Source organism: Diabrotica undecimpunctata, chromosome 2 (genome assembly GCF_040954645.1).
Source record: "Diabrotica undecimpunctata isolate CICGRU chromosome 2, icDiaUnde3, whole genome shotgun sequence".
NCBI lineage: Eukaryota > Metazoa > Arthropoda > Insecta > Coleoptera > Chrysomelidae > Diabrotica > Diabrotica undecimpunctata.
The window spans coordinates 23,392,155-23,416,163 of NC_092804.1; the positions used below are offsets into that span (position 1 = coordinate 23,392,155).

At 33.6% G+C, this 24,009-nt stretch overlaps 1 protein-coding gene across 3 annotated transcripts in view; it reads right to left on the reverse strand.

Moving 5' to 3' along the window:
• Window positions 1-24,009, reverse strand: part of Dgk (diacyl glycerol kinase 1) — a 529,426-nt gene that overhangs the window by 58,405 nt on the left and 447,012 nt on the right. For all 3 annotated transcript variants that reach the window (XM_072522519.1, XM_072522517.1, XM_072522518.1), the window contains one exon: window positions 2,113-2,274. In XM_072522519.1, the coding sequence (XP_072378620.1) occupies window positions 2,113-2,274 (162 nt within the window). The remainder of the gene's footprint in view (window positions 1-2,112; window positions 2,275-24,009) is intronic.

Here is a 24,009-nt window from a genome sequence, read left to right on the forward strand (position 1 = left end):
TGTGACCATAGGGCATTCTCTTCGTTTCATTGTGAAGGTTGCATGTGTTGATTTGGTCTCATTTACTCTAATTCGCCATTTTTTTTTGCCAAGTTTCTATTTGATTGAGGTTTTCTTGTAAATTTTCTGATGTTTTTGTGGGATGCTTTAATGGTTCATGGCCACATCGTGCTGCTTTACCAGGAAGTATCTATCTGATAGGTAGGACTTTAGAAGTGGAAAGAAAGGATATGGCAATTGTATCTTATAAAGTAGGCGTTCATGTCAAACATTATCGAAGGCTTGACTGACGTCTAGGAAGGCTGCTGAGAGGTAGGATTTAGTTGTTAGTGCGTAGGAGATTTTTTTTAATATTGGGGAGTAGTTTAATATCGTGTAGGAGATTTTTTTATAGTTATTTAACCAACAAGTGTATTAATAAGGGCGATTAACAATTGAGATAGTTTAACGCGTGAGCGAAGCGAGCAATTTCGATGTTCGAAATTGTTAATCGCCATTTTAATTCACGAGTTCGTTACAAAACTTTTCCGTCGACCGAACTTTTCAGAAATAAAAATATCTTAGTTTAAATTTTTATTTTTTATTTACTTGCCTACACCACAGGTCACTGCCAATCACAGAGCGTTAAATGTGGTTAAATTAATTTATACGAGCAATGTATGTGGTGTTGCATATAATAAAAACGTTCATTAATAGAAAATCATTCATTAATAGGGGTCATTAATCAATGATTTTGAGGGTGTTAAAATTAATCATAAATGGATGGTCGACGGAAAAATATTTTTTAAAATAAATAAATATATTTAAAATATATTTTAAATCCTGGGGCTTTTATTAATTTTGTATTTTTTATAATTGTGTTTCTTATTTTTGTCAGCGTGAAGTTTTTAATCGATAAGTCCAGTTGAAGCAGAGCTTCTAAAAAATTATAAATCTGGCTAAAATTGTCGTTGGGATCTGGTTCGTTTGGTTCAAAAACTTTTACTACGTGTTCAGCAATGGATGCTGCCTTTTCTTTGTTATTTCTGGCCTATTTACCCTACATGTTTCTTATTGGATGCTAATATTGTTGTGGTTGTTTTAGCTTTTTTTGTTGCCTTCCAAAGTGAGTAGTCTGTATCTTCAGAGGCTACAAGAGAATTAGGTAATTCTCGATACCTTTTTTTGATATTTTTTAGTAACTTTGTTAGATCTTTGGTAGCTCTGTTTAGTTTTGCTTTACAGCTTGCTCATCTCGATATCTGCCATTTTTTTCGTAGCTGTCTTTTCTCTGCTTCACATAGCATCCTAAAACTAGCATATTTTTCTCGTCGTTACTGTCATCGTAGTTTTTAATTCAATTTTAAAAATTTCAAACAGTTTGAATTTTTATTTTACGACAAAATTTTAAAAACATAACTTTATTATAAACATAACTGTTATACAAAACAACTATACAACCAATAGTAATATACTGCAGTGAGACATGGACAATGACAAAAAATGAACAACATTTACTGGAGATATGGGAAAGGAAAATCCCGAGGAAGATATATGGAGGAATAATAAGGGACGGTTTATGGATAAGAAGATCAAATGATGAGTTAAAGAAATTATATAATCAACCTAACATAATAGGAGTCATAAAGGCACAGAGACTAAGATGACGAGGTCACCTAGAAAGGATGCCGAACACGAGGACTCCAAAAAGGGTACTAAACTACACTATAACTTTAAAAAAGAGAAAAGGAAGGCCAAAAAATAGATGGAATCAGGAGGTATAAAAAGATATGGAAGAAATTGGACTAGAAGGCCAGAAAAGAAAAATGAATAACAAGAAGGAATGGAGAAAAATCACATATCGAGCCAGAGAAGATCTCAGTACATAAAGGAAAGCGGAAATGAAGAAAGAACAAACTTTTTAAGCCATGGGCCTCTAAGGCCTTTAGTGCTATTCTATATATATATATATATATATATATATATATTATAAACATTAAAGACCTTCCAAATTAAAGAAGAACTACCAGAAGATGAAGAAAAGCATTAAATTTTTAAAATCTGTCGTTTCAATAACATTTTATAATAAGAAACTAATCAGCGAACACTGAGTATAAAAACCAATTAAATTACCTGTTTTTCCTCTGGTAGAACAGTCACTATCCGATCTATGATGACCCAGTAATTTTTCTCCAATGCCATGAATCTTCTCAACAAGCATTTCTCCATATGTTGTTGCTTTTTCTTCAGTGTGTTTTGGAGGATCTCCAATCGAGTTAACGTTTGGGGTTGAACCTGCAAGCAAAATATAGCAAAAATTATTAAAACTAATAAATTGTTGTTAAGTTTGACATCTGTCAAAAAGATAGGATTTCATCAGATTAACTGCTCCTACTTCTAAACTGATATATGTTATAATAGAGAATAAAAAATTATGGTTAATTGTATTAACAGTTTTTAACTAGTATAGGAAAATTAGAATTGATATTTTGTTTCAACCATAGGCTCCAAAATATCTTTGTTTAAAAGATATTTTGGATAATATATTAATAAATATTTAATAAGCAGGGAGACAGCTATTTCTGATTCTAAATCGGACTGCATCAAAGGAATTATATTGTTATTTTTTAAATGCAAAGGTTTCATCCCTAATTCAAAATATACATATACAAAGTAAATAGCTTTATCTATTTAGGAGTCAACATCACAAAAGACAAAATTGACGGTGCAGAGCTTAGCAGAAGAATTATCCTAGCCAATACAGCTCACTTTATAAACCAGATATATAAATCACGAGACGTATTACCACTTCCACTCAAACCTAGAGATTAACTAATAATAACTCGATAGCGGCTAGGATATAGTGTGCTAAGCCATATTCACCTAAACTCCTCAATATAAACACAAGCAAAACTCTAACACGTTTAAAAAGAAGACTTCCTTAATTACTTGAACGGTATATCATGGTTGGATCAAAACCTATTCGTGCCACTTCATACATCACACTGTTTTATTAGAGTTATTTTATATATTTTCTACTATATTAAATGTGATTATTAATGATTTAAAAAGAAAATAGCTAACGCTTTTTAAGACTGACAGATTTATTTAACAATCGCGATTAACCGTTATAGATAAATAATATCGATTAATTTTTTCTGCACAAGATAACTATACGTATTGTCTAGTATAATTTCACTAAAAAAGCAGTAAAATAATTACTACAGATTTTATAAGCACACAGTTCAAGTGTGTTCTACTACCTGGCGAAAACTAACATTATTGGGCAAACTAAGAATTTGAAATTAAAATTTACGCAGCATATAGGGGCTAAAATTGTTCGCAAAAATGTAACACACGAAAAAATAATACTTATCGATAATCTTATGGACAGCACGCACGAAGCTGACTAAGTAGCAAATATACATTTATAGCCAAACATAAACTAAATCTATAATATGAAAGTTGAGTGAAGAAAATCAATAAAAAATACCAAAAAGTGTGTTTTATATTATATTTTTATTTGCTAGAAAAATACCTCGTTGCCGGTTCCAACTCCAGTTGAGAAAGGAGGATGGTGAATGGTTAGTAATGGGGTTTTTAAACTGATACTGATTGTCTCAGCCTAGGTGTATTAAACCAGTACGGTCGTAATAAAATATGTTATCTTCCCTGGCATCTAACTTTTACACGTGACTGATAGTTCACAAGAGGGTTCTGGGCATAGAGATGGTGACTTTGGTTGTTGTTTTGCCAACTTATTAACATCTACTTACTAACTTAGGTGTTTTGTAGCTTATCAAGCCTGTGAAAAGGCTTCTTCTTATGGTGCCTATCCGTTACGGATGTTGGACACTAACATGGCTATTCTGACTTTGTTGACTGCTGCCCTGAAAAGTCCGATAGTGGTTAAGTTAAACCATTTTCGCAGGTTATGCAGCCAGGATATTCTTCTTCGTCCTGGACCTCTTTTCCCATGCACTTTACCTTGAAGTATGGTCCGAAGTAGGTTGTATCGTTGTTCATTGCGCATTATATGGCCCAGGCATTCTAGTTTGCGACGTTTTATGGTTATGACTAGTTCGCGCTCTTTACCCATTCTATGTAGTACTTCTTCGTTGGTAACTCTGTCTATCCAAGAAATCCTCAACATGCGTCTATAGCACCACATCTTAAATGCTTCGAGTCTCTTTAGTAATGCTTCAGTTAAGGTCCACGACTCCACGCCATATAAAAGAACGGAGAATACGTAGCATTTTAGTAAACGAAATTTTATTTCCAATTTTATATCGTGGCTGTTAAAGATATTTTTCATTTTGACGAAAGCTATCTTATGTTGTTCAATCGTTCTCCGTTTATAAGTATTTGTAGTAATTCTCCTGCGACAGCGATGTATAATGGGGACAGTATACATCCCTGTCGCACACCTCTTTTTATCTTTATGTCGTCTGTTAACTGATCCCCAACTCTAACAGCTGCAGTTTGTTCGTAATAGATGTTGTTTATTATACGGCGATCTCTGCTGTCTAGACCAATTGAATTTAATATTTTCATCAGTGAAAAGGCAAGGGCCGATAATTTTGCTGGTCCACAAATTTGTTAAAGATGAGTATTTCATCAGAAAAATGTCAGAAATTGAAAAGAAAACAGCTTTGTTGCCGTTAAAAGACATTGCGAAATACTTTTTTGGAAATATACGATCACAGAATTACGCTGAAAATATCCAATGTCGTGGAGAGTTTTAACATAAAAATGAAATTGCATATTTAATATAGCGACCTTGCTAATTTTCAGGAGAATCTTGGTGCCATCAGTGATAAGCAGCATGATATATTCCACCAAGATTTTAAGGTCATTATTGCACGGAATTCATACATACAAGGTGTATATGATGGTTAAATATGATATTGGAGAATCAAGCAAGAATATCGAAATATATTTGGACATGCTGAAACGCACATCAGAACCTATTTACTCAGTATGTTTTGGATGGAGTATTGTTGAGATTCTAATGAATTCAAAGCTTTCTCCGTATAGTTTTAGGTAAATCAAAAGTTAGTCAAAAACAAGTTATATATTTAAAAAAAACAAACATTCCCGAAAGATCATTCAGGCACAATAGATTACATCTTGTCGTTCTTCGCTTTTTTTGGGATAATTTCTACCGCAGTTTTATACGAAATATCAAATCAAAATTGATTTCTGAAGTCTATATTTTCAAATATCATTTGATATCAATTTTTTTTAAAACAATATATAAAAAGGTAAATTTGAAAAAAATGATGATATATTTCAACGAATGTTCAAAACAATCATCTAAGAGGAAACCATAAAAGATGACATAAAACACTGCCTAAAAAATAGAAACGCGACAGGAATCAATAAAATTTCAATAAAGCTAACATTACGACACACTGATCAGAGTGATATAACGTTTTTTATTTTCGATTTACTATATTTTTACGATATACTAAACATATATTTTATTCGTACCGTCATGTGAGTGTTATACTAACATAGGTCTTAAACGATATTTCCAAAAGTAGCAATAATATTAAAAGAGCGTAAAAGAATGAAATGGAAAATGTGAAATTATGTATTTTAATGAAATATCGAAATTGGTATTAAAATACACACATTAAAATAATTTAGAGGAGAAAAACAAAATGTGAGATTACAGAAGGATTCCAAATAATTTATTTTAAACATTTTTAATAAAAAGTTATAACCAAGTGTCCCGAATATGAAATAAACATTTTTTCTTAAACCTAAAAAAAATAAAAAAACTAATTTGCTGCCTCTCAATTTCAAACAAAGTAGTCTTTACGTTAAGTTAGTATAGTCTATGACCTTCATGATTGTTGATTACTCTCTAATATCTGTAAGGCAAACTCATGATCACATGGTCAATGACTTGATGCGGTATTCTATTAAACTCCATTGAAAGGACCTCAAACAGTTGCTGTCTTGTATTGAAGGCAATATTTTGTTGTAAAATGCGTCTGCACAATATGTTCCATACATGCTCAACTGGGTTTAAATCTGTCGATTGTGCAGGCCATGGTAAAACCTCAATTTCATTATCTTCCAGGAATGTTCACACGACCCTGGCAGTTCGTGGACGCTCATAGTCGTGCATTAATTGAAATTGGAGATTAGCTTGTTGTGCAAAGGGTATAAAAATAGATTCAAGAGTAATATTGCGGTAAGCTGTTGAATTTAGAATCCGTTCTAGACAAACGAGGTTGTTCTTTCATTAAGCCTTGCTGTCTATGAACCTCCTGCACGGTGGCCAATCGTTCAGCATTGTCAGATGGTCTTCAAATTTTTGTTTGTCTTGTATTTGGTGAAAATCCAAATCGGGATTCGGATCGGATTCGGATTTCCTTTGGATAACACAAGAGCTCTCACAGATCGTCGAGCATTTAACTCTACTTCATGCAGTCTACTTCTAATGGTTTGGCTCTTACAAAAACCTGATTGGTCTCTTGTAGCATCATTTGTAATTGTGATGCAGTTACAGTGCGATCTCGCAAAGCCTGCAACCTAATAACACGGTCTCTAAAAATATTACTTTTTGTCTTATAGACAAAGGATTGATCTAACTATCTTAGCCTCCTTTCAGACGAGGATACTGTATCCGAGATACGCGTATCCGAGACGCAGATATTACATAGACTCAAATGGAGCTTTTCAGACAAGACGCGCGAGGGATACAATATGCGAGATACCGAATTCAGTATCTCGGACCCTCCTGTCGCCGACGACTGAATGCGTATCCCAGATACAGAAGAAACATTACGTTAAATGAACGCTTTCAGACACGAATACTTTTGCACCACATTCCATAGACGCGCGATTTTCTGTCGAATAATTGTGAATGAGCAACGAAAGAAAGACGGTGTTTTCTGAATATATGTAGTTATACGTTCCCTTGGTTTCTCTTAATTCTACAATAGGATGAACCCACAAATTACGTCGTCTTTTCAGTTTCTTTTTCTTTTTATTTAATATGTACCACAGCATAACATACTCTTCTACATCCATACTCCAAAAATATAACCGCACTGCACTGCTACTATTTTCATACTGACGAGCATACCCGTGAATCCGATACAGTCGCCATCGAAAATTCTGTATCTCGCATACAGTATCTCGCATACAGTATCCACGTCTGAAAACCCTCTTAGGTTACTACAGGCAAGCAAACGTGCCAACCTCCTCTCTGAGCACTACTCTCATTCTCTTGAGCTAAGCCTATTCTATTGTAGTACTTCAAGTAAATTTTATATTTTCTTTTGTATTGGTTACATTCCCTGTTATTTAACCATAAATCTTACATAATTTCTAATATTGGCTTCACCATCTCAGGCTTTTCCCTTTTAATGTGCAACAATTAGCCATCCCTTTTTTAATTCGTAACATTGGCGGTTACGGATGCCGCCGGAGTGCGCCGGAGTGCGAACCTCGGTCCAAGTTTTGTTAAATTTTTTATAGCCATTATTATCAGCATTACCGTCTAAGTTGGTACAATTATCGACACAACAAAAAATATTAAAAACATAAATTTATTTTTGTAGTTACAGCTACTAACATTGATTTAAAGGTATTAATATAGGTGTCCCTTAGATTATTTTGATGTGTGTACGATGATTGCAAATTGTATACAGGGTTACGAAAAAGTCTGGCAACAAGGTGCTATATTTTAGATGAATAGTAAAAATATGGTCTAGCCTCCTATTTCCATTAAGACGCATCAATTTTGATCTAATTTTGGAATTAACCTCTATATATTCCCATAAAAGCAAAGGACTTTCTACTCCAAATTTTAAAAATTATTTGGTCACAAAAAGCATTTCCAAAAATCTGGAAAAATGCCGTTGTTATTCCAATTATTAAACCAAATAAAAGTAAATTACAACCAGAATCATATCGTCCTATATCATTAACATGTTCTTCATGTAAACTTATGGAAAAAATAGTCAGCAAAAGAATAATGGAACCTAGAAAATAATTATCAACTTACCATCGAACAAGTTGACTTTAGACCAGGCAGATCTACAAACGACAACATTATAGATCTAGAAAACGCTATTTACAAAGCTTTTAAAAATAATCAAAAATGTATGGCAATTTACTTTGACATAACTAAAGCATTTGATACAGTATGGAAACATCGTATATTGAATACTCTAAAAAAATGAGATATCACGAAAATATTTTGGCCTACATAAACAATTTTTAAATTCAAAGAACATTTCAAGTCCGAGCGAATGGTGCTATATCCTATCTTCTTCTTCTTCTTCTGGTTCCTATCCGTTTCGGATGTTGGAAATCATATTGGCAATCATGACCTTGCTCGCTGCGGCTCGAAACAGCTCCGTTGAGGTTTTCTTAAACCATGTTCTTAAATTCCGCAGCCATGATATTCTCCTTCTACCGGGTCCTCGCTTACCTTTGACTTTACCTTGCAATATAGACTGCAGCAGGGAGTAACGGTGCTGATTTCTCATAACGTGTCCCAGATATTCCAATTTTATGCGTTTGATCGTAAACACAATCTCTGGTTCCTTCTTCATTCTTTCTAGAACTTCCTTGTTCGTGATCCTTGCTGTCCATGATATTCTCAGCATTCTTCTATAAAGCCACATCTCAAATGCTTCAAGTTTTTTAATAGTGGTGTCTGTAAGCGTCCATGCCTCCGCCCCGTACAACAACACAGAGAAAACATAGCATCTCAAATGTCTCATTTTTGTATCTAGGGATATGTTGTGACTTTTGAAGATGGCGCTCATTTTGTTAAAGACCGTTCTTGCCTTTCCTATGCGGCACTTTATTTCCTGTACATTGCTCCACTGTTCGTTTATAATAGTTCCAAGGTAGCAATACTGTTTTACTCGCTCTATCTGCGTCCCATTAATGTATAGATGAGCCCCATTTATATTCTCCTTGCTGACAATCATTTGTTTGGTTTTGTGGGTATTAATGTTTAGTCCGTACTGTTGACTGTACTCGTTTATTCTGTCCATTAGCCTCTGAAGTCCCTCTAAACTATCTGCTATCACCATGGTGTCGTCGGCATATCTAACATTGTTTACTCTTTCACCATTTAGAAGGATGCCTTCGTCTATTCCGTAAAGAGCCTCGTTAAAAATTTTTTCTGAGTACATATTAAATATCAACGGCGATAGAATACATCCCTGTCTAACTCCGCGTAGTATTTTTATGTGATCTGTTTCTTCTCCGTTAATTTTCATGTATGCGGTCTGATTCCAGTATAGTTCTGAAATTATTCTGAGGTCTTTGTCATCCAGGTCTGCTTCTTTTAAAATGTTTATCATCTTTTGATGTTGAACTCTGTCAAATGCCTTTTCATATCCTATCTTAGAGAACAACAAAACGGATTCCCACAAGGGTAATTTATCAGTCCTCTTCTATTTTTATTAGCAATAAACAATGTAATAAAAATCATTGCGAAACCAGTTCATTCAAGACTATATGGGGGGACTTATTATTTACATCAAAGGCAAGAATGTTAATCGTATAGCGTCAATATAACAAGAACACTTAAATAAATTAGTAAATTGGTCTCTAAGTACCGATTTCAGGTCTTGCTCTAATAAAACAAAATGTATAAAATTTTCAAAAAGGCAATCGAGGATAAACCGAATCTAATGCTTGAAAACTAAAATCTTTTCTATACAAATGAAATCAAATTTCTAGGATTGATATTTGATCAACAGTGAAATTGGAAAAGCCATATCCAGCAGTTAGTTCTTTCACGTCTAAGTGGCCCTAAGTTGTTAAAGTATCTAGCTAACAAAACTTGGGGCACCGATGGTAAAACACTACATGTTATACAGATCCTTAATTAGTTCCAAAATTGATACGGATGTGTTGCATATACATCTGCCATATACGTTAAAACTTTTGGATACGTTACATAACACCTCCCTAAGGTTTATACTTGCAGCGTACAGAACAACTACGGTAAACACACTACAAGCTATACTAGATACTAGACTAAATACACTATAGCGTACAAGCTAAAATAGGTGAACCAACGCTAGAGCTTCGTAGGCAGCTATTAACCCTTAATTACCCTTCTAGCATAACCCTAAAAAAAGAATTCGAATAAATAACATTTTAGACATATCAATTGCTAACGACTCTTCAAAGTTTAATCTCCCATATTCGCGCAGAATTTATCATATAATGAACCTATTTAACTGAAAGCAATTTCCACCCTTACATCAATACAAAAATATATTTTCATCTTCACCTTGGATTATAAAAATTCCAACAGTTAATTGCAGTCTATTACAATTCCAAAAAAATAGTACCAACCCTAATCTTATCATACAACTCTTCAGAGATCTAATTAACTCCCATTTCGATTACATAGTCTATTATACAGACGCGTCTAAAACTGAAAATGGGGTAGGAGTGGCAATAATTAACAGCACAGAGATTCTCAAACATAGAATTCCAGATACTGCAACTATATTAACAGAAGAACTCTATACAATTTACCAAACGATACTACATGCAAATGCAAATAAGATGAACAAAATATTAATCGTGACAGATTCTATGTCATCACTACACACAATCAGGAAAATATACACGCAGCATCCATTAGCTTTACTAATAAAGGAAGAACTAAATAAATTGCATACCAAAGATACAAGTTTCTCTGGGTCCTACTGGTTTCTCTGGGATCACATGTTGAAATAGCAGGTAACGAAGCAGCAGACAAAAATACCAAAGAAGCTATAAACGACAAAATTATCCCCATGTCACCCCAATCTATAAGTATGGATCTAAGAAGCTAGTTCATAAACACCTGTTCGAGAACTGGAACAATAAATGGAAATCCACGCCATCAAAGCTTCAGGAGTTCAAAAATAAGACTGGACCATGGTAACCATCCGAGGTATCCAGACGAGAGCAAATAAATCCCGTTTACGACTTGGACATACCCAGTTTTCTCATGAACATTTATTTAAGAAGGAAGAACGCCTAATTTGTGATGAGTGCGGTTCACCCCTTGCGGTTAAACATGTGCTAGTGGAAAAGTGCGAAAAATTCAATCGTCACAGAATTAAATACCATTTAGCAAACAATCTTAAAGACATTTTAAATTCAAAAATACTATAAATAAACTACTTCTGTTTTTAAAAGACTTTAATTTACTAAACAAAGTGTAATGAACTGTTTAATCTTATTAGGTAGAAGCGGGTTTTTTGTAAATAAAAAAATACCTCTATTTACCTTTAACTTTAAAATATATCCTGTGCCGAAGTGGGCTTTTATCTTGGGGGTAAAATTTACCCCAACTGGAAGGTTGGTATCTTTATATTGAAATTAGACTCAAAAATCGATAGAAAAATATATATCGTAATAAAAAAAAATTCTATAGAGCTTTTTCTCTATTTCAATTTTTAAAAATGGGTTTGATATTTTGTATGCTCTTCTATATGTAAAAAAAATTGAAAATATCTAGAAGTTATAGTTTTTGATCTGCATAATTTTAAAAATTATTCATTTAAAAAAATTTAGATTGCAAAATTGTTTTGCAAAAACTATTAAATCGATTTTAATTAACTTTTGTATGATGATTAAACATATTAAAGACTTTTCTTTTTCGAAATATGATGGTTCTAACTTTGATTCTAGTATAGAAAATAAACTTGCAAAAAAACCTTTTTTTAACTGATTTTTTTATGTGTTTTGGAGTATTTTTTTCAGAAAAGCCCAAAAACTACCCGAATAACGACTTTTGACTGATTTCGAATTAAAATAACATAAAACCATAGGAGAGGAGATCCACACTCTACCTGGTACCTCAAGAGCCATCTCGAAAACCACTGAGTAATGACTTTCAAATGAAAATAACATAAAACTTCAGAAGACGAGGTTCATCTTGGGCACCAGGTCACTCGAGGACCATCTTGGTTATCATATTCGTGATCAATGACATCGAAAACTCCCGAGTAAAGGCCACCAGGTATCTCGAGGATACAAATACTGAGCAACTCGAGGATACTGAGTTGCAAATTTTTTATTTTCCATGTATTTTGGAAATTTGCATTTTGCTTTCATTTTACCATTATGAATTTTCCCATTTTTGGCAACCAGCCAACTTTCCTGGTACTTTCCCGATTCAAATGTAAAAAGTTGGACAGTGATCTTGTTACGGAAAATTTGTAAGTTTAGTGTTTTGAGTGCTTCATTTCCTCGCCCTACAAACTGTCAAGATACCTACTTACTTTAAAAAGTAAATAAGTATAATGGTCAATTTGTCAGAAAAAAAACCGAATTCTAGCACCAATATTGGTTGGATATAGTGAATACTAACGTACCTTTGAGTGCTCTTTTCGACGACCGAATTAAAAATTGCAAACTTAGTGGATCTGTAGTATCTAGTTATTTTAAATAATAAAGTCAAAACATGGCTCTTTTCGAGTTTTCTCTAACTCCACTGAAGTTAATAGAAACAAAGAAAGTAGTCACACAAAATAATTGCCAACTAAATCGCGAAAAATATACGAAGTCGCGTTTTTAAGATTCATGGAATGAAAGATGAAAAAACATGCAGTTCTTTCTCGGAGACGGTGTTATTGGCTTATTTTTCCATCGACGGTGTGGTCGAATTATTCAATGATTGGAATTATGTTTAAATCCAATAATAACGTACACATTTCAAAAAATTTCAAACTAATTACGTTTCCGAAACAAAATGGAAAAGGTTACAGACCCAAGAAAGCTGCGATTTTTGTGTACACAAAAAATTTAAGTGATAACCCTGCTGTTTGCGCTCGTATTTGACAATTTTTTAGCTGTTTCTTCATTTTTTTTTTATCTTGGTACATTTAGATTTTAATTGACGATCGCAAGTGAATTAAGAGGTAGTAGGATTTTATTTTGCGTTTTTTTAAATTTTTTATTCAATAGTATAAGAGTATGCAGTTAAAATTTGAGAGTGATCGGAGCAAAATTAATGGAGTTATAGGCATTAGGAGTAAGTGAGTTGAGTGAGTAAGGTAAGTGAGTGAGGTAAATGAGTGAGGTGCGTGAGGTATGTGTGTGAATGAGGTAAGTGAGTAAGGTAAGTGGGTGAGATGAGTGAGTAGGGTGGGTGATTGAAGTTAGTGAGGTAGGTAAGTGAGGTGAGTGAGTGGGGTGAGTGATTGATTGAGTGAGTGAGTGAGGTGAGTGAGGTGAGTAATCGAGTTAAGTAAGCTTCTTTCAAAAATTCTTTTTTTTTTAATTCTAAAATTTGAAAGAATGATAAAATGAATAATCTATCGCCGTTGCGATGAGAAAAACTCGTAAACTAACAAAATCTTTTTGGTTTTTTATCAACAGATGATCCAGTTATGAGTTACGATGAACACCGTAAAGTAACTTTTTTTTTCATTTTGGAAAATTAGCTGTAATTTTATTTATAAATAATAAACCATACCCCCCTCAATAAATTTTGGATAAGAGTTGTATAAATGCTAGTGTGCTTGAGGTATATTAAAACACTGACAACATCTTCTGCCTTATAAATATTTTTAAATAAATTAACTATTTCCTTCAAGGTTAATAGGTTTAAAGCAGAAAAGTTTCTAAAGAAATTGTCGATTTTCTTGTTTTTTTTTTTCTTATTTTTGTTTCTGGATTGAAATACACTACAACTAGCTGAATTGACATAATGACATTGCTGTAAGTATTGGATATTGTGACTCCCAATAATAACGATGAAGATTTAACATATTAGATGGGAAGATTATGTCAATGAGGCGGTTTGGTGAATCTCTTCATTTTTCATACACAAACGACACCTATCTGCAGTTAATTTAGCTGTTCACCTGTTGAATGGTTCACCACGAAAGAAAACGCAATGCAAAGAGCTTAACGATTACCAACCACAACGTTGAAATGTTACCTTTTTTTAAAGAGAGACTTGACAACATTATATCCATTTTAAGTTCAGCGTTAAGTCAAAACCTGTTTATTAAAATAAAAAGAATAAAATACTGTTATGTTTCATTTTATCAATCAAAGATAGAATAAAAATTTTATTTTGTTATAGAACGCGGGCACATAAATTTGCAACGCCTTGTACATCGATTTGTAAATATTTGTTATAAGTTAGTTTTAAGCGGTGGGTTTATCCATGATGAGTTTTACCCTGAAGGACTGAAAAACATTAGTAAATACTTAAATGTGAATAGACAATTGTTTCCCGGTATTTGTATATATTATATTTTAAAAGCCTTTGGTTTTGTTTCGCTGGAAAGGCCAAAGCCATCAGGTAGTTATTGTATTTAGAAAGTATAAGATAAAATTAGCATTTGCAAAGAAAGTTGTTTAGAAGCGATGCTTGGGTTTTTCTGATGTAAAATAAGAGAAGAGATATAGAAATTTTCTGATTGGTTAGCGAGTTTGGAATGGGGATGAAAGAGAGTGAATGTTTTGAAAGTTTGGAGTAGAAAAGATTATTATGTGATGGTCATCCGAAAGAAGCATTTAAAGTTTTGTGTAGTCACTTAAGAAGCAAGTGCCAGTGGTGTTAATTAGAAGTGGGTGGCTGAAAGGTGGAACGAGAGATAGGTCAAAGTTGAGAAGTCGAATACTTCCTTGATTCTATAAAGTCCAAGTGAGTAAGTCACAAGAACTATAACTATTAAAAATATTTGCGACACCAAGTAAAAAAATACCTGGGTCTTAGGAGATTGTTAGTATATGAAAGAGAAGAGAGAATTTTGGAGTTTGTTGAACGAGTACTGGTAAAAGAGGCCTGCTCGTGTTTTGGAGAAAGAGTTGCTGGTATGCTGATAGTTTGATACGTAGAACGGAGAAGGCTTTGATTGGTAGCCTAACATAATCAACAAGAGGGAGCTATTTTGGTCGAAAGGAGACATCGTCGTGTGTGAATTAAAACTTACTTAACAGACATGTTAAGTAAGTTTTTATTATTCGATACATAGTCATCATCAACTAATTAGCCAATATTACAAAAATAGTAATGTCCGACCTCTTTGTATGGCGTACATAATTATCATATATATCAAACCGAATTAGACGCCAAACTAAATTGTAAATTAAATTGTTAAATCTTTAGAGATAAAAAGAAAAAAAGAAAAAAAATGATTTTCTTTTTTTTTCTCTTACGACAAAGCCAAAATTCTAGAGCTTACTAAGATATATATAAATATATTTTTTAAAGTAGTTGTCAGTGTTATTTACCGAATCCATTTTTATCAATTGCGGTTTGTACTTTTTATACTAAACAAAGCTTTAGTTTGAAGCATTTTGTAACTTTTATTTTGTTAGGTATTCCCTAAGGTGGTTAAAGTTCCCACAGACACATAAATTATTCAAAATAAAAAATATTCGAATATCTCATAGCAAAAAAGCGAGCAACATAACTTTGGGGCGTATCATTCGGTATATACATAATACATTCCGCTTGTTCCTCAAATACCTCGAGAAATATTCGCATAAAATCGGTATTGTGAGTTTCCGCCTTAATGCACAATCCTTGGTCGTCTCGTATATTCCGTGCATATGAAAACTCTATAAACTTGAAACAGGAGGAAGTTATTGGATGTATATATTGAGGTTTTTTCGACTTGCTTTTTCATTGTATTCGTTGTAGTGGAGACAACAGACAATTTTAAATCAAGTGGGTGTACTTTATAAGAATTGGTCGATTGTAATACAAAACAGAAGTCTGTTCTTAACTTTCTTTTAAGAAGGGAACTTTCAAAATTCTATAATATGATACGACTAGAAAGTTCCAGAATTTTATATTTTTCGATGTATTATTTATATATAAACATATTCGAAATTTAAAAAATAGTGCAATAGACTGAACTTAGAAAAAGTACAATATATGAGAGATTTAAGAGGATAAATTACTTGAATATTAATTTAGCAAGTACCGGATAAGATTCGTGCAGATAATTTAATCGCTTATTTATACAAAGATTTTATAAAATTATAAAATCCTTGTCTAGGTAACAAAAATTAGCTAGCAGATTTATGAATCCATTTAATCTTTCCCAAAAACGTATTTTAGACACTAACATCACTTAATAATTGACTGCTGTCCTAAAAAGTCTGGTAGTGGTTAAGATAAACCATTTTCGAAGGTTATGCAACTCTAATATTCTTCTTTTCCTGGACCTGTTTTTCTCATCTTGAATCTATCGTTGATAGACGAAGGGATTAAATGGTTTATCAATAGTAGTTTTTTTATATTGAATTGTAACTTTTGTTTTGTATAAAATTGTAATTTTATATTGAAATGTACTGTTAACCCCCTCTAAGTCTAGATTATTTAAACAATTTACTAATATCAAAATTGTTAAATATATTGGATTAGAAAACGGACGATTGTTTTTAAAAGTAAAAGATAAGCCTGCAACTTTTTATAAACCCAATGTTATCTACAAGTTGCCCTATTCGGATGGCTTCACAATGAGTTAAACAGAGAATAACACAACACAAAAGTGACTAACATTTAAATGAAGTGATTATCATTTAAAGACTGCGCAATATTTTGACTACTTAAATGTTAGGATTTTGAAGCAAGAAAGTAATTATGAAAAAATATTGTTTTTGGAAATGTTTCACGTTAATAAAGAAAAAGAGGAAGTAAATTACAAAGCAGACACGAGAAAATTAAGCAATATCTAATGTAATGGTCTAAATATTTTAAATTAATTTTTTTAATTTTAATTTTAATTTTTCTGTGTAAAAACCAAAATTTTAACGATCCTGTATATATATTTTTTTATTTACAAACTCGCATCAGCCTGTAAGGTTATTAGCGAAAAAAGAAAAAGTATTAACAATAATTGAACAGTGTAACAATTATATTTTGTATAAATAGTTTATTGCTTTTAGATATTGCATAATCACTTTGGCACCGCACTTTAAGCCGCGTTTACACGATGACAATTGGCGAGGCAATTGTCAGAAGACAACTGACGCATGAAATTATTGTCTTCGTCTAAACACTCCAGGTCAATTGCCTTGTCAACTGCCCTCACAATTGGCCCAAAATTCAGTTGTCTCTGGGAGTAGACTGAGGAATGAGCTGCGCCCAGTGAGCCCCCCCCCCACCACTCGGGTGGGGGGCTCAATTGTCGGGACAATTGGCGCCGTGTGAACGGTGTAGGCCAGTAGTGCTGTTTTGTTTTTTACCAGTTCCCTCACCGGACACAACAGATAACGTACAGTCGGCCATGTTTTAGCTGTCTACTGCCATGGCAATAGTTGACCCCGTATAAACATCTTCTCGTTCAACTGGACTGGCCTCCGACAATGCGCAACCACGTGATGACAATTGGCGAGACAATTGTCATCACGTGGTTGTCTCGCCAATTGTCATCGTGTAAACGCGGCTTTAAGAATAGTTCTCTCAAATTCTCCGGGATTCCGAATTTACTTATTTCAGCACTGCGTAACGGGCACTCCACTAGAAGGTGTTTTATTGTTAGCGGGGTCTCGCAAGCATGACACTCCGGTTGTGGATCCCTTGTCATCAGATGTCCATACGTAAGGCGACTATAACCAAGCCTTAGTCGTGTGATGATAACCTGAAAAAAACGATTGGTGGAACTATGAGACCATGGTTGAAATATTGGTTTTATCTCAAGTAATTTTGCCTGTTTTTTACACCATCTGCTATTCCATATGTTGACTATTTTGCTGTGGAAATATGATTTGAGATCTGTCGCTGGAGTTTTTGGATAGAATTCAATAGTTGTGTCTTCTAATTCTTCTCGTGCATATTTATCCGCCAGATCGTTTCCCGTGATTCCAACATGAGATGGCACCCACAGGAAAGCAATGTTTCTGTGGTTTAGGTTCTGCAATTCTTGTCTAATGAGTTTGGTCACAGGATGGGAAGAATAGATTTTTGAGATGATTTCTAGAGAACTTAGAACTAAGTTAGTTTCAGGACATTTTGTAACATGACATATCCTGTATATTTTGCACGTATATCAAACTGACTAATTTAAAATTATTAAAATAGGAAAGCTCATGCCTTTGAATTTTTATTATACAATACTGCTAAAAGCAATAAAGAAATGAAGCTAAAATTTAGAAGAAATTAAGAATACCGTGAACGATACACTCCATAAATACAAGAACACAAAACAGACGTAAGTATTAACGGAGAAAACACACACGAAAATATTATGACACTTAATATTACCAAGCAATAAAATAAGAAGAAGAAATTAAAAAGTTATAGGGTAAAGAAGAGATAAACCATAGACATATAATACATATACATATAATACAACTGGACTGAGCGCTGCAAAACAGGGCGGCTCCCCCAGTGCGGCAGAGAAAACTGAGGCAAGGCAGTCCCTGTATTTCTCTCTAATGGGCCGGGTTTATCGACCACGTGACTTAAATGACCTATGGACAGGTCGTCTGGTCGATAAACCCGACCCATTAAAGAGATGCACGGCCAGATTTGCGTCAGTTTTCTCTGTCGCATTGGAAGAACTTGACAGTATTGCAACATTCAGTCTATTTGTGTTATATGTCTATGGCTTTACCTATACATCTTTGGTTATGGATATTGTATAGTTCATTACATTTTTTTTTCTGTTACAACTGGTCATACCTTTTTTTAATTTTATGATAATTTGACTTTTTCTGGTAAATTTACTTTTTTTAGATTTTTCTATATTATTCAACTTTCAGTAAACCGAATATCAAGTTAGAAAGACAATGTAGATCGTTTTGAATAATCGTAATGTAAGGACGAATCGATGATATATGTGTTTGTTAAAAATAATGTGAAAACATTCAGAATACATTACAAAATATACATTTGTTATGGCATTTGTGTAATATATCCTTCTTGTCTGCTTAATTTGGACTATATCGCTATTTCCATAAATATCCGGCATTCTGCCGTGTATCCTCTTGGTGCGTGACTGGTACATACAAATCATTTGTAAATGGCGACAAACGACATCATCTCGTATTCTCTTTGGAATATATTCTGGATGAAAAATTAAATTTACTTCACTTTGAATAAAAGATATGTAAAATTGTTAAAGGAGTGCCTTATTTGAAAAAGATGGGCAATGTTCGGAGTTCAAAGTCTTTTGAAAATGAAACTGAAAGTGTAACGGTCGGCCTTAGAGTCAAATATGATGATTAAAAAACTCTTAATCAAGAAGGAGGACCTTTGAACTAAGCCCTATTACAGTTTTCAAAATACAGCTGTTTTGTAGAAAATAGTTTTCAGTCTGGAAGCCGAAAAATAAATATAATCAAGTGATATATTTGATGTTTAGTTAACGGGTGAAATTAAAAAAATGAAACAAATAAATAAATTGTTTGTAATATTATTCTAAAAACATGTTTTACAATTCTTTTTTATTTTAACACGTTTTTACAGGTGGGAAATAAGCAGAGAAATTCGCTGGCCATTCTCTGTGTAAATGTGTATCTCCTGTATGTAATAAGGCAGCTTATAAAAGAAATATGGACACAGAAATCCTTCCCCAATGATAGAAATATTGGAATACTTTGCACCATGTACAAAAAAGAAGATATCTTTGAATGCTCTAACCACAGAGGAATTACGCTTCCAAATGCAGCGTAAAAAATATTTTCCACAGTACTATGTCACCGTATAGCACCATATGCAGAACATATAGTAGAAAAATACCAGGTTGGTTTCAGAGGTGTAAAATTTACAATTCATCAGATTGCAACCCTAAAACAAATTTTGGAAAAAACACTGGAATATGACATTGATACTCATCACATATTTATAGACTACAAAGCAGCCTACGACTATGTATATAGAAGAGAAATATTCATAGCAATAAAAGAGGTAGAAACAAATCAGTTGGTAAATTTAACTAAACTAACTCTTGAAAAAGTTGAATGTAGAGTACGAATTCAGGGGGAACTGTCTGAACCTTTTAAAACAAATAATGGGATGCGCCAGGGAGACCCTCTCTCCTGTATGCTTTTCAATCTGGCTTTGGAAAAAGTAATACGTATGTCACAAATCACAACCACTGGTTCAATATATAATAAATCAGTGCAAATCCCGGCCTATGCTGATGATATCAAGATTGTTGGGAGAACGGAAAACGCTGTACGAGAGGCGTACGTACCATTAAAAAAATCAGGTACAAAAATGGGTTTATTAATAAACACCAACAAAACGAAGTATATAAAAATAAACACGCAAACCCAAAACCTACGACCACTCGTTATAGAAAACGACGTCATCGAAGCGAACTAATTTGTATTTATACCTGGGAGCGCTCCTTAACACTGACAATAATTGGACTACCGCAGAGATAAACCATGGAATTTGCACGGCCAACAGATGCTATTTAGGTCTTCATCTCCTCCTTAAATCCACAATTATATCGAGAAATACAAAAATAAAACTCTACAAAACAATAATACGCCCAGTCCTAAGATATAGTTCAGACACCTGGACTCAAAACCTGGAACAAAAAAATAATGAAAACATGTTAGGATGTTTCGAAAGAAAAGTACTAAGGCGAATCTATGGAGTAGTGAATGACAATGGAGTCTGGTGAAGACGATACAACTTCGGACTTAATAGAATATACCAGGAACCTGATATCGTAAAAAATATTAAGATAGGACGTCTGAAGTGGATAGGACATGTAATGCGGATGGAACCGAATGACCCAACTAGAAAAACGCTCAGAGAAGAAGAGGAAGACCCAGAACAAGGTTCGTTGATAACATCGATGAAGACATGAGAAATATAGGAATACGTGCTTTGCGGAGAAAGGCGATGGATAGGGACTACTGGAGAGTTTATGTGCACATGGCAGCGTAATCCGTATGCTGTCACAGCTGCTAAATCTAGAACCTGTCATCGAGACCTTCAGCAGACCGGATACCTTCTATGCGACAGAGATACTTTCAACAGACCAGGATTTGTGGAAATCAGAAGTTTTCAGAATCTATGGAAGTACTCGGAGTAACTTTCTACCCTAACAGTATGTGGTTAAAGGCTCCATGTTGGCGCCGGCGTACTGGACTACCAGTAGACAACCGGAACGCATTAGCCAAAGGAAACACGAAGACCAAGATTAAAATGAAGTCGTCAAAGTAGATTACACATTGACCGAGGACGACACCTGCGAGAGGAGATAAGAGATTACCGTCATCGGGATTTTCTGTCACCCAAACACCATCTATGTAGCAGATACCTTTGACAAAGCAGGACTGCCCAAAGTCAGAAAGTACGGGAGTCCCCGAAGTCAGAAATTACAGTCCCTGAAGCAGGTTGTGCCCCTATCGATGTGTGGTTAAAAGCCCCACGTGAGCAGAGACGCATTGAACTACAAAAACCAGAAATATTACCCAAAGGAAGCGCAAAGATCAAGAGGAAGACCAAGTTCTTCGACGGAGGTGATCGATGCTGACTGAGGACGGCACCCGCAAGAAGAAAAAATGAAGTTACCATAGAGCTGTTGTGCTATATTGTATTTTTTAGTGTTTAATTTGTTTTATCTTGTAAGTAAATTTGAGAGGGATGCCATCCAGCACTTTTGACGGCAACTGGTTATTATTATCAAAATCATTATAAATTATTGCTCCAGTCTGTTTTAAATTCATTTCAATATTTTCTAGCATCACATCATCCTTAATTCTGCAACATTAAATCCATGACTAAAAGGAATATACAAAAGTATACTTGATACAATTTTACTTCCACATAAATTTTGTTAGTGTCACCGATACCAGCTCAAGATTATGATCATTTGATTTTCTCCTTGCTGATTTTCACGTATTTGTCAATTGGCTATCGCCTATCAATTGACCCTATCTCACTGCCTAATTTGCATTGTTATTTATCTTTCGATAATTAAAAAAATTAATTTTCTTTTATACAATCATTTTATAAATTTAAAATTAACACATCGGAAATATTTACAGCAACTCCATCTCTAATATGTTCTGTACCACATGCGACCGTTCGTGACAAAGTAGAATCGAACTTAATTTCGCAGCAGTGTAGAATATATTTTTAAGGAGGAGGTGTCCTGCAAGTTAATTTTATAGTAAGAGATCTAAGAAAGGATTAGAAATCGCAGTGGGGAATTGGGATTACGATAATGAACGAAAAAGCGTGAGGGATTTGGTATAAAGTTGTGTGATACATATAAAACACCTTTTAGGTTAGTGTAATGAGAATATATGAGAGGGAATCTAGTCTGTGTATTTAAATATACTGAAGGACTGGGATTTTTATAGGAGGTAATTACAATAATTATTGTGTTAGATATAAATCAATTAAAATAAAACGGCTAAAATTTTATAATATAAATATACTATTTACTATTTACGAAGAAAGGAAAAATAAAAACTTTTGCAGATGACACAGCATCATTATAATATAAATCAGATACTTGGACAAATTTAAAGTGATTAGCTGTGTGTAAGCGAATTAAAACCTACTTTCTTGTTGGTACTTTTCAATTTTTGGTTTTCCCTGCCACATGTTCCGACATCTTTATTTTAGCCTCATTTTTAAAACTCACAAATAATGCTGTTGAAAGAAAACAACTCGTTGTGTATATTAAAAAACAACTAAAGAAGGATAACTGATACAATTAACGTACAATACATTACGGAAAAAAGGAGAACGAGATTCGCTCGAGCAACTTCATAACAATGATAAATGAACTCATAGAAGACACGCGCAAAGTGGAAAAGAAACTTAAGAACAGTCAATCACAAGTACACAAATGAAGAGCTAGGAAATTCAGTCGGAGATCTCTCATAGAAAGTCCAAGCAGTAAAAAGAATTAACAAACATAACAAAGGCTGAAACTAACAAAGACAACTATGATCCCGATCTGATTATTTACTTTCATTTCAGGGTTTTATTTTGCCAATTAATACGACTATTACTTAAATTTTAACCAAATTTATTAACTAATATAACACAAAATACGTTTTGTAGACAAAGGTGTCTGTTCCATCTGAATGTTGAATTCCGTCCGTCACCTGTCACTTCACTCCGGTTGGAAGTCAGTTCGCAACGTTCTTACGTTGTGTAAAAAGTAGAAGTGAACCAAAACATAAACAAGCATCATAAACATACGAATATTTACAGATGATTCAAAAAAACAAAAAAATCAAAACCTTGAGGAAGCCAAAACGAACATAGGAATACACATACCTGGTATAAATTATTCCTTTTCTGAAAAAATTCCTTCGCTTATTAATATCTGTACAGCTGAAATAATAGCTATTCAAAAGGGCCTAATGATTTGTGTGGAAAAAAATTCTGATAAAGCTATAATATCTACGGACTAAAAAAGCTTTGTAGACAAAATTAATAACAATATGATAACTGCAACAAAGGACTACAGAGTCTTGGAAGTTAAAAAGAAACTATACTATTAAAATAAATATGGGAAAGATATTAGATTATGTTGGATTCCTGGACATAATAATATCGAGGAAAATGAAATAGCTTACAAATTGGCAAAGGTTGGGGCTGAATTAAATATTCCTGCTAAAATTAGACTAAGTAACTTGGATATCATGCCATTACTAAAAAACAAAATATGTTCTATACATCAAAATAATTGGTTAAATTATTTTTAATATAAACGTAAGTGGTTTAACAACATACAAAAATTTTTTCCTAATAAACCATGGTTTGACAAAATCCCATTCATATTACTTCCATTATTACTACCAGGCGGCATATTACTACCATTATAAGAATGAGGACTGGTCATTGCCTGACAGGAGTACATTTATATAAAATCAAAATTCGCTATAACCCATACTGTGAATGTGGACAAATGGAAACATTAGAACACATATTTTGGGAATGCTCAATAAACAAAATTAAAGATTATGTCTATCAAGAACTGATCCAAATTAATATTAAAACTCCAATTAACATACCAATGCTTCCATGCGAAATTAACCCTTAAATTATCAAAATTCTTCTCAGATTCCTACAGATCAATAACC